This window comes from Mesoplodon densirostris, chromosome 9 (genome assembly GCF_025265405.1).
Source record: "Mesoplodon densirostris isolate mMesDen1 chromosome 9, mMesDen1 primary haplotype, whole genome shotgun sequence".
Lineage (NCBI taxonomy): Eukaryota > Metazoa > Chordata > Mammalia > Artiodactyla > Ziphiidae > Mesoplodon > Mesoplodon densirostris.
The window spans coordinates 91,000,822-91,013,027 of NC_082669.1; the positions used below are offsets into that span (position 1 = coordinate 91,000,822).

General features: G+C 40.8%; 1 protein-coding gene across 6 annotated transcripts in view; it reads left to right on the top strand.

Annotated features, from left to right (window-relative positions):
* AHCYL2 (adenosylhomocysteinase like 2) overlaps positions 1-12,206 on the top strand; it is a 178,642-nt gene that overhangs the window by 160,746 nt on the left and 5,690 nt on the right. For all 6 annotated transcript variants that reach the window (XM_060108024.1, XM_060108025.1, XM_060108026.1 and 3 more), the window contains 2 exons: positions 2,151-2,245; positions 11,093-11,191. In XM_060108024.1, coding sequence (XP_059964007.1) covers positions 2,151-2,245; positions 11,093-11,191 — 194 coding nt within the window. The remainder of the gene's footprint in view (positions 1-2,150; positions 2,246-11,092; positions 11,192-12,206) is intronic.

Below are 12,206 nucleotides of genomic sequence, written 5' to 3' on the forward strand. Positions count from 1 at the left end.
CAGAGTGAAGTAAGTCAGAAAGAGAAAAACAAATATCGTATATTAATGCATGTATGTGGAACCTAGAAAAATGGTACAGATGAACCGGTTTGCAGGGCAGAAATTGAGACACAGATGTAGAGAACAAACGTAAGGACACCAAGGGGGGAAAAGCACGGTGGGGTGGGGATGACGGTGTGCTGAATTGGGCGATTGGGATTGACATGTATACACTGATATGTATAAAATTGATGACTAATAAGAACCTGCAGTACAAACAAACAAACAAACAAAAAAAGACACATGCACTCCAATGTTCATTGCAGCAGTATTTGCAATGGTCAGGTCATGGAAGCAACCTAAATGCCCATCAACAGACGAATGGATAAAGGTGTGGTACATACATACAATGGAATATTACTCAGCCATAAAAAGGAACGAAATTGGGTCTTTTGTAGAGACGTGCATGGATCTAGGGACTCTCATATAGAGTGAAGTAAGTCAGAAAGAGAAAAACAAATATCGTATATTAACACATATATGTGGAACCTAGAAAAATGGTACAGATGAACCGGTTTGCAAGGCAGAAACAGAGACACAGATGTAGAGAACAAACGTATGGACACCAAGGGAGGAAAGTGGTGGGGGGTGGGGGGATGGTGGTGGTGTAATGAATTGGGAGATTGGGATTGACATATATACACTAATATATATATAGATAACTAATAAGAACCTGCTGTATAAAAAAATAAATAAAATAAAATTCAAAAAAATTAAAAAGTGTACAGTTCAGGGACTTCCCTGGTGGCCCAGTGGTTAACACTTCACCTTCCAATGCAGGGGGGATGAGTTCGATCCCTGGTCGGGGAAGCTAAGATTCCACATGCCTTGGGGCCAAAAAACAAAAACATAAAACAGAAGCAACATTGTAACAAATTTAATAAAGACTTTAAAAATGGTCCACATAAAAAAAATCTTTAAAAAATAAAGCATACAGTTCAGTGATTTTTACTAAAGTTGTACAACATCCCATTATCGAATTCCAGAATTTTCATCATCCCAAAAATAAATCTACCATTAGCAGTCACTCTTTATTCTACCCTTCACTTTTCCGCAGCCCTAGGCTACCATTAAATTCTCTGTCTCTATAGATTTGCCTATTCCAGATATTTCATATAAACAGAATCATACAATATATGGTCTTTTGTGACTGGCTTTTTTTTACCTAGCATAATATTTTCAGGGTTCATGTATGTTGTAGTGTGTATCAGTATTTCATTCCTTTTGATTGCTGAATAATATTCCATTTTAAGGTTATATCACATTTCAGTGATATCCATTCATCAGTTGATAGACACTTGGGTTGTTTTTACTTTTTGGCTATTATGAATAATGCTGCTATGAACATTGTGCACAAGTTTTTCTGTGAACATGTCTTCAGTTCTCTTGGGTATATACCTACAAGTGGAATTGCTGGATCATATGGTAACTACTTTTAACATTTTGAGAAAATGCCAAACTTTTCCAAAGTAACTACATTATTTTACAATCCTGCCAACAATGCATGAGAGTTGCAGTTTCTCCACATCCTTGTCAGCACTTGTTATTGTCTGATTTTTGGATTATAGCTATCCTAGTATGTGTGAAATAGTGTGTCACTGTGGTTTTGATTTGCCTTTCCCTAATAATGTTGAGCATCTTTTCATGTGCGTGTTGGCACATCTTTTGTACATTCTCTTTTAAGAATGTCTATTCAGATCCTTTACTCATTTTTAAAATGAACTGTCTTTTTATTATTGATTTGTAAGAGTTCTTTATAAATTTTATTATTGAGTTGTAAGAGTTTTTATCAGATTTATGATTTGCAAATATTTTGTCCCATTGTGTAGGTTGTCTGTTCACTTTCTTAGTGGTATCATTTGCAGCACAAAAGTTTTTAATTTCAGTGTAGTCCAGTTTATTTTTTCTTTGGTTGCTTGTGCTTAGGTGTTATTTAAGAAACCATTGCCTAACCCAGGTCACAAAGATTTATTCCTATGCTTTGCTAAGAGTTTTATAGTTTTAGCTCTCATATTTAGGTCTCTGATCCATTTTAAGTTAAGTTTATATATGGTGTGAGGAAGAGGTCCAACTTCATTCCTTTTCATGTGGCTATCTCTTCTGTTTTTAAGGTAACAAGAATGTGGTAACCAGAGAGCACTTAGACCGTATGAAGAATAGCTGCATCGTTTGTAACATGGGACATTCCAACACAGAGATTGACGTGGTAAGTTCAAGTGACTCATCATTGGGTTTTTTTTTTTTCCTCTCTCCTTCCCAAGAAACATAAACTAGAAGAAGAAAGAGCAGGGTCACCAGCCATCCTAAACATGACTGTACTGGTAGAGCTGTTCACAGTCTGTTCACTCACTAGCCTTATGGCTTGTGAGTATGGATTCTACAAAGCTTCTTTATCTCAACTTAATCATTTCAAATGAATGGTTTTTTTCCACCTAAGCTTGATACCTAGTTGTACTGTAAGACATTTTATCTTTATGATTAGCATTAAGAGCTGGGTAAACTCAAAACTACAAAAAGGATACAATAAATGTGAGTCAGTATGCTAGTCAGTATTTTGGAGAGATTTGATTTTGCTGTAAAGGTGAGATTAGTAGGTTGGTCCAAGGAAACAAGTCAAGGGAGGGAAATCTATGGGCTGGGATGAGAACACTGCTTAAGATTGACTGTGTCTGTCAAATATGGTGGTTTCCCTTTTCTCTCCCTCTTTTATGGGGCTAGGTCTCCCCTTAACATATTTTCCAAACTGTAGTATTTGATCTATAGATGTCACAATCAATTCAGTAGCATGTGTTCCTCAAACCTGGAAAACCTATAGCTTTGGTTCTCTAGTTTTATTATAGTCACCTAAAATTTTCTGATCCAACAGAACACTTGATCCTATTAAGGTGCCCAAGTAATAGTTAATAGAAGTGTTATTTATTTCTTTTCAGACTTAAAGTATCTCTCAGTGTGACTTTCACTCTGGTTTTAAGTTTTTATGGCATTTTTCTGACACAACTGTATTTCTGTCTGGGTAAATGGCTCAAGCAAAGCATGCTTTCATCTCCACTGAGGGCTGCTCTGATTGAGCTTCAGCATTGCCAGGTAAGGATCAGTTGATATACTGAGAGCCTGTTGGATATCTATTTTAAATGGTTTCTCTTTTTAACTCTGTGCTCTATTCTTCTGTTATTAAAAATAGCTGGAAAAACAACCTACCAAAGCCTGTTTCTACCCTTGAGGTTTTGGAGTGGCATGGCTCCATTACTCTGTCTTACCATGATATTTTGCTTATAATGAGTAATTTATTTAGTTTGTGTTTTTGAGGGATTTTTGTTGTTGTTGTTGTTTTGGGGGGTTTTTTGTTGGTTTTTTTTGTTTGGTTTGGTTTTTTGGTTAAGTTTCACTTTTGTGCCATACTGCCCGTTTACTAAATGGTCAAAGGTATCAATATTTCTAAAACTATCTAGCCTATGATTGTCCTTTTCTGGATTGATCTGCTTGTAGAGCCCCCAGATGGAAAAAGCTTAAAGGGAAGTGGTCATGCTCTGAGCCCTGAAGTGAAATCTTCTGAGTAAGCGAACAGGGAAGGAATTTCCGTTCTAAACCCTCAAGAAGCTCTAAAATAAAGATAATTTCAAATGCAGTCATGTAATTTTTATATTTTTACTTTATCTCATTTCATCCTCTTGACCACCCCATGAGGCAGTATTCTTATTCCTGATTTTCAGTTGGGAAAATAAAAGCTTAAGTACATTGTTCAGTCATAGCCGTTGATTCAAAAATGAAATTGAAGCACAAAATTCAGGTTTTTTGACTTCTAGTCCAGTTTTTTTGTTTTTGTGTATGTTTTTGTTTGTTTGTTTAGTTTCTTAGTTTGGTTTTTTGTTTTGTGGTTTTTTTGTTTTTTTGGTTTTTTTTGGCCATGCTTCACAGTTTGCAGGATCTTAGTTCCCTGACCTGACCAGGGAGTGAACCTGGGCTCAGGCTCAGGCAGTGAAAGCACCGAGTCCTAACACTGGACTACCAGGGAATTCCCTGTTTTTCTGTATGTTATACTATGATCTCCTCATGCTTTTTAGATTACCTTCAAATTGTGGTGGTAATCTCTTCTCCAAAGGCAGCCCAGATATAAGTAATCTCTCAGGATAAAGGCCAGGAGACTGTTTACCTTCAATCATAAATATTTATTGTGTGATTGCTATATGCCAGGTCCTGCTCTATATGCTTGGGATCAGTGCACAAAACAGGCAAAGATTCCTGCCCTTGTGGAACTTATATTTTAGTGAGAAAAAGGACAATAAACATAATAAGTAAAATTTATAGTATGTTAAAAGGTGAAAGCACCGTAGAAAAAAGAAAAAGCAGAGCATGGTAAGGGGAAATCAAGAGTGCTGGGCTGTAATTTTAGATAGAGGGATCAAGGTATAAGCCTCATTAAGAAGGTGATGGTTGGGCTTCCCTGGTGGCGCAGTGGTTGAGAGTCCGCCTGCCGATGCAGGGGACACGGGTTTGTGCCCCAGTCCAGGAAGATCCCACATGCCGCGGAGCGGCTAGGCCCGTGAGCCATGGCCACTGAGCCTGCGCGTCCGGAGCCTGTGCTCCGCAACGGGAGAGGCCACAACAGTGAGAGGCCTGCATACCGCAAAAAAAAAAAAAAAAAAAAAGAGAAGGTGATGGTTGATAAGTGTACATCATCCAATGAATGGATAAAGAAGATGTGGCACATATATACAATGGAATATTACTCAGCCATAAAAAGAAACAAAATTGAGCTATTTGTAGTGAGGTGGATGGACCTAGCATCTGTCATACAGAGTGAAGTGAGTCAGAAAGAGAAAGACAAATACCGTATGCTAACACATATATATGGAATTTAAGAAAAAAAAATGTCATGAAGAACCTAGGGGTAAGACAGGAATAAAGACACAGACCTACTACAGAATGGACTTGAGGATATGGGGAGGGGGAAGGGTAAGCTATGACAAAGCGAGAGTGGCGTGGACATATATACACTACCAAAAAATGTAAAATAGATAGCTAGTGGGAAGCAGCCGCATAGCACAGGGAGATCAGCTCGGTGCTTTGTGACCACCTAGAGGAGTGGGATAGGGAGGGTGGGAGGGAGGGAGACTCAAGAGGGAAGAGATATGGGAACATGTGTATATGTATAACTGATTCACTTTGTTATAAAGCAGAAACTAACACACCATTGTAAAGCAATTATACTCCAATAAAGATGTTAAAAAAAAAAAAGGTGATGGTTGAGCATATCTGAAGGAATTAGCCATGTTGACTTTTAGGTGAAGGACATTTCAAGATGAGGGAACAGCCAGAGCAAATGCCCCAATGCGCGAGTTGCCTAGTCTGTTTGAGGATCAACAATGAGGCCAGTATGACTGGAGCAGAAGAACATGGGGCGGGCTTCCCTGGTGGCTCAGTGGTTGAGAGTCCGCCTGCCGATGCAGGGGACACGGGTTCGTGCCCCGATCCGGGAAGATCCCACATGCCGCGGAGCGGCTGGGCCTGTGAGCCATGGCCGCTGAGCCTGCACGTCCGGAGCCTGTGCTCCGCAACGGGAGAGGCCACAACAGTGAGAGGCCCGCGTACCACAAAAAAAAAAAAAAAAAAAAGAGCATGGGGCAGGGAAGAGTCGAAAATGAGGTCAGAGAGGTAATGAGCCACATCTTATAAGACCTCAGAGGCCATTGTAAGAACTCCTGATTGTGTACTGAGAGGAATATGGAGCCACTGTAGGATTTATGCCTTCTGTTTTTAAAGGATGATTTTTTATTTTAAAAGTATCACCCTGGGGCCTCCCTGGTGGCGCAGTGGTTGAGAGTCCGCCTGCCGATGCAGGGGACACGGGTTCGTGCCCCGATCCCGGAGGATCCCACATGCCGCGGAGCGGCTGGGCCCGCGAGCCATGGCCGCGGAGCCTGTGTGTCCGGAGCCTGTGCTCCGCAGCGGGAGAGGCCGCAGCGGTGAGAGGCCCGCGTACAGCAAAAAAAAAAAAAAAAAAAAAAAAAAAAAAAAAAAAAGTATCACCCTGGCTGCTGCATTGAGACTAGACCAACTTTTTCAGGTATTGCTAGGTAGCCCCAGTATCTGCCACTGACACTAGCCAAGAGCCATCTTTCAACTCTCTTTGTGCTCTTCTTAGCAGAAAGTATATGACTAAACTAAGTGGTCCAGAAAGGAAGATGTTCAGAATGACTTTGGAAAAGTTTAATTATGCAACTTTCAATGGTAGTGTCACAGGGCACACAAAGTGAAATTTAAGGAAGTAACAAACTCAACTAAACATTGATTCCAGAATGTTCATTCACTACTTAGCAAATTTGTGTTGAGTACTCGCTCTGCTCTGTGCTAAGTACTAATTGGCTGAAGAAATAACAGTGAACAATATGCCTGCTTTCCTGGAGCTTATATTCTACTGTGGGAAACAATTACTAAATAGACAGTTATGGACTTCCCTGGTGAGACAGTGGTTAAGAATCTGCCTGCCAATGCAGGGGACATGGGTTCAAGCCCTGGTCCAGGAGGATCCCACATGCCACGGAGCAACTAAGCCCGTGTGCCACAACTACTGAGCCTGCACTCTAGAGCCCGTGAGCCACAACTGCTGAAGCCCGTGCGCCTAGAGCCCGTGCCCTGAAACAAGAGAAGACACCACAATGAGAAGCCCACACACCGCAATGAAGAGTAGCCCCCGCTCGCTGCAACTAGAGAAAGCCCACGCGCAGCAACGAAGACCCAACACAGCCAAAAATAAATAGACAATTTCTTTCAGTTAGTGCCTAATACTGAAGTAAAACAGAAAGATGAGGACATTGAGGTTGCTATTTAATTAGGGTGATCAAAGAAGGTGTCTTTGAGGAGATAACATTTGAACAAAAACTTGAATGACCATTCTATTCAGAGAGAATGGTGAGTAAAGACCATGAGGTAGAAACATGCTTGATGTGTTTGAGGAACAGAAAAGGTGCCATTGTGGCAGGAACAGAATGGGCAAGAGGATGAGGATAAGAGGCAGCAAGGAGGTAGCAGGTTATGTAGAGCTTTGTAGGCCATGGTACAGACTTTAGAGTTTATCCTGCATACAAGTGAAGCCATTGGAAGGATTTGAGTGGGTGACTGTTGAAAGCTGACGTATGTTTTAAAAAATAACCTTGGCTGGGCTTCCCTGGTGGCGCAGTGGTTGAGAGTCCGCCTGCCAATGCAGGACACACGGGTTCGAGCCCTGGTCTGGGAGGATCCTGCATGCCACGGAGCAGCTGGCCCCGTGAGCCACAATTACTGAGCCTGCGCGTCTGGAGCCTGTGCTCCGCAACAAGAGAGGCCGCGATAGTGAGAGGCCCGCGCACCGCGATGAGGAGTGGCCCCCACTTACCACAACTAGAGAAAGCCCTCGCACAGAAACTAAGACCCAACACAGCCATTAAAAAAAAAGAGCTGGTGACAGGTACGTGCGCCGAGACAGCGCGAATTGGAGGAAAAAAATAAAATAAAATAAATAACCTTGGCTGTTGTATGAAGAAAACACTTCTGGAGCTTGAGTGGTGATAGGGACGATAGCAAACTCTTTCAGTATTTCCAGCAATAGAAGGAGGTAGCTTGGATTAGATGGATAAACAATGGAGGTGATAAGAAGTGATATATTGTGAAGGTAGGACCAGTGAGCTTTGCTACATGGATTGGATGCAGAGTGTGATAAAAAGAGAGGAATCACTGTAAGTTAACTCAACAAAACTGGGAAGGAAAATGACTTGGTAAATTTTTATCCAGAGTTTTTAGTGATCAAAAATGTAAGGATCTTTTTTTGTGGAGGAATTTACAGTTTACCTAACCTTGAGATGTTGACTGCTACATTTTTAGGAAGCAATTGCTCATGGAAAGAGTAGGTCATTTAGAAAGCTGTATTTTTTTTCTGAAAAATAATACCATGAATACTTAGGGGACCTGTGATAGGGATGTGCTCTTAGCTGTCTTTTGTCCAAGTCTTTCTGTCACATACTTCCTTTCTCTTGAAAAGAAACCTGCTTACCTGTATATATCACATAAACAGCCTGTGTGATTGTAAGCTTCACAGTTCAGGTGGTTAAACCATTATGTGCACATGCTTTAAAAGTTTTTGCCAGCCTGGGCTACACTGGTGGCACAGTGGTTAAGAATCCACCTGCCGGGCTTCCCTGGTGGCACAGTGGTTGGGAGTCTGCCTGCCGATGCAGGGGACGCGGGTTCGTGCCCCGGTCCCAGAGAATCCCACATGCCGCGGAGCAGCTGGGCCCGTGAGCCGTGGCCGCTGGGCCTGCGCGTCCGGAGCCTGTGCTCCGCGGCGGGAGAGGCCACAACAGTGAGAGGCCCGCATACTGCAAAAAAAGAAAAAAAAAAAAAGAATCCACCTGCCAATGCAGGGGACATGGGTTTGAGCCCGGGTCTGGGAAGATCCCACATGCTGCGAGCGGCTAAGCCCGTGCGCCACAACTACTGAGCCTGCAGGCCTAGAGCCCGTGCTCCGCAATAAGAGAAGCCACTGCAGTGAGAAGCCCACGCACCGCAACGAAGAGTAGACCCCGCTCGCCACAACTAGAGGAAGCCTGCGTGCAGCAACAAAGACCCAACGCAGCCAAAAATAATAAATAAATAAAGTAAATAAATTTTTTTAAAAAAAGGTTTTGCCAGCCAAAGAATTACAGTCTGAGACTTGCTACTGACTCCATGCTTCGCAGGACTAGAACCACAGCTGTTCTTGGCTTTACAGTGGGACGTACACCTAGTTTGGGAAGGGAGTGGGCACAGGGGATCTTTTTCCTGGTAGATTGCTTAGTGATTGTAAATCCACAGAAAGGACGTTGGACGTCTTTAAGAGAAATTCTTGTAAAACTGTGCTAGCCATAGGAAACACTTCTCTCAAGGAGTGTAAATGCCAAATAGACTTTAATAGTTTATTGGAACTGCATGGGCAGTGCTGGGGATAACTTAACCAAGTTGCTCTTCAAACCCCATTTTAAACCCTCAGGTCTTTTGCTTGCATCATAGCCATCCCAGTGCTCTAGTAAATTGCCTCTACTAAGCATCATTTTTATGATGTTCCTAAGAAGTTCCCTTTCCTTGATTCCACCACATCTTTTTTCCCAGGGAATACTTCCTAAGACAAGAGACTCTTGTTATCATTGTGTCAGCTCTTTACTTCCAGTCATCAAGATTGCTTGTCCAATGGAAGATAGGAGTATGAAACATTAAGAACTTGAAATACTTTAAAGTCCCATTATCTCAATTAAAAAATCGCTAGTGTTACCGAAGAGTATCTCTTGGCTCTACATGGTTATTGTCCTCCATGGTGATATTTCTAAAGGCTGAAGGATTTACTCTGTATATCCTTAACGTCCCAAAATGGCCTATTTGCTTAAATTCTTTTTAACTCTATTTATAGTGTTTATAAAATTTCTTTTTAAAATCCTAATTTTAAAGTAGTACTTCCTCAATTTAAAATTCAAGCAATATAAATATGTATAAAGTAAAAAGCAAAAAATTTACAAAATTGAGGTTACAGCATATTATTTCTGCAACTTGATTTTTTCACTTAATAATGTATGGTTTTCATGTTAACAAATACAGATCTACTAATTTCTTTTTTTTTTTTGAGAATTACATTATATTCCATTGTATGGAATTATCCTGATTTACTTAGCCATTCCCATGTTGATTTACATTTTTTGCTATTACAAATAATGTTGGATTAAACATTCGTGGGCACTTATATTTCTGAACTTGAACAAGTATTTCTATAGGATAGAGCCCTAAAAGTGAATTTGATTGGTCAAAGAATAGGTACCTATAAAATTTTGTTAGCTACTGCCAAATTGCCCTCTAGAAAGGTTGAACTAATTTATGAAACTTGACACCTGAAGAGATTTTATATTTCCCATCTACCTAATAAAGAAATGGTCCAGACCATTAATAAAGTCCTGAATATACTGAATATAATTATAATTATATGTCTTTCTTTCCCACTAGATTAGTACAGAAAAGAAGATACAGTCCCTGTCAATAAACAGCTCACAGTCTAGTAGAGGAGTCCACAGTCTTATCTATAATAGTGTTCTTTGCTATAATGCCTAGAATACAGGATGTACTCCAGTAAATGATTGTCGTATAACTGAAGTGTTTCCCTTTATTTGTCTGATAACTACTATTTGGCAGAACTTCTCAATTTTACCAACTTGAGCCAATGGGTAGTCTTAGAGTACAGACTCCCTTTCTATTTTAGGCATTGCCTCTTGGAAGAAGGAAGTTGTCGCCTTAAGTCTAAACCCTGTGACTGTTATTTGATTACTGCTGTTAATAAACTTAACATTTCTTCTCTTCTTGGAATATACAATATACAGAAATGGAAGGAGGGTGAGCCATTGGGAGCTTTACTCTATCATTAAGCATTGCTCTAAAGGCTACCTCACATTTGCACTTAGGTCACAAAGCTTCTGTAACTTTAGGGTGAACCACCATCATTGAGAAGGTGGAACCTGGGATGTTGGGACATGAGAGCAGAACCTTGGGCCCCGGCATGCTATGTGTAGGACATTCATTCTTCTCTAACTAATCTCACTCAGCTCTGACCCTCCTTTTTTCTGTGTCTCTTCAGCACTTATATATTCAGTTTGCACTGTATTGATTTGCACTTGTTTGCATGTTGCTTCATAAGTATTAAAGGCTTTTATCCCCTCACATATGTATTGTTTTGTGTCCCAAACTAAAATATGAGCTTTTTGAAGGCAGAAACCATGTCTTTGGTTTCTTTTGTATTTCCCATAGCACCTTTTACTGTGCTCAGCAGAGAGTGGGCGCACAGTATATGTTGTGGAATGACATCCTGAGTGATCTCTCCCTGGCTGGGCCTAAGATTAAATTCCCTGAAATGGAACAGTCCTAACCAACCCAGGACAGGTATTCTCCATCTGGCATGTTGGTTGCTTCTTTCAACTTGCTATTTGAAATGGCTCTCTTCGACATCTTTCCATCCAGAAAGTGGGACTTGGCATGGCTGATGATGTGCTTGCTGTATGTGTTCCAGGCGAGTCTTCGGACACCAGAACTGACCTGGGAGCGAGTGAGATCCCAAGTTGACCATGTAATATGGCCTGATGGCAAGAGGATAGTGTTGCTGGCAGAGGTAAGACCTGAGGCTGGAGAAGTTCACCCCTGACAGGAGAGACTGCAGTACCCATGTCTCCTCCCCCTCATGTTCTCTCATACTTCCAACTCCTCTTAAGAATAAGCTTAACTACTTTACCAGTGGATTTTACATCTAATTTTGAAAGGTCTTTTCATTCAGCAATTAAGAAACTATTTTGGTTCCCCACTTTTCACCAATTATCCTGTCTCTCTATGTCACTCTACAGGTTGAGTCAGACAATGACTTATTACTGTGGAAGGAATTAATGGATAGAACCATTACCACTTTGAGTGATGCTTATAAAGAGATAATGTCATTTGTGGGATGGTTTAATCAGGAAGCACAAAGTAGATATTTCTGACTGTAACTAAGATAATCTTAGGCAAACTCTGAGAAGGTCATGTCTTTGCTAATAGATTCCCTGTTTCTGGGTGTCCATTCCCCTAAACTGAGCCAGACGTGTAGTAGATACCCAGCTATGTATTGGTTGTGTGATTGATATTTCCCTTTCCTGGCTTCTTCTAGCTCAGCCTTACTCTTGACTTTCAGGCCACTTAGACTCCCATGTCAATGTTTGGCCACTTTTCCTTTCTTGACAGCTTCTCTTTCCTATCCTAGATTTCTGACAGCTGTAACAATGCCCCCTGTTTTTACCTTAACACTTTCTCTTCTTCAGGGAAAGATACCAAGATTACAAGGGGGACAATAATACTTTCCTTGAATTTTGATTTTCAGTCTTTTTTTTTTAATTAAAGAAACTGAATATGAAAATATAAAACATATACTGTCTTCACCTAGGGGCCTTTAAATTTATTTTTGAGTCTTCTTCCTGTTCTCTTCACCTTTTCTCACCTTATCTCACCTTCTCAAATACTTTAGGGCATCTATAAAGTATGTACAGGAGTGTGTACAGGGAGGGGATCGGCAGGTTGTTAAATATAGACTAATTGCTTTAAAGTCAGCCCACTGTCTGGTGACTTATTTCTAGGTCCCATCTAGTAATTTTGGCGAC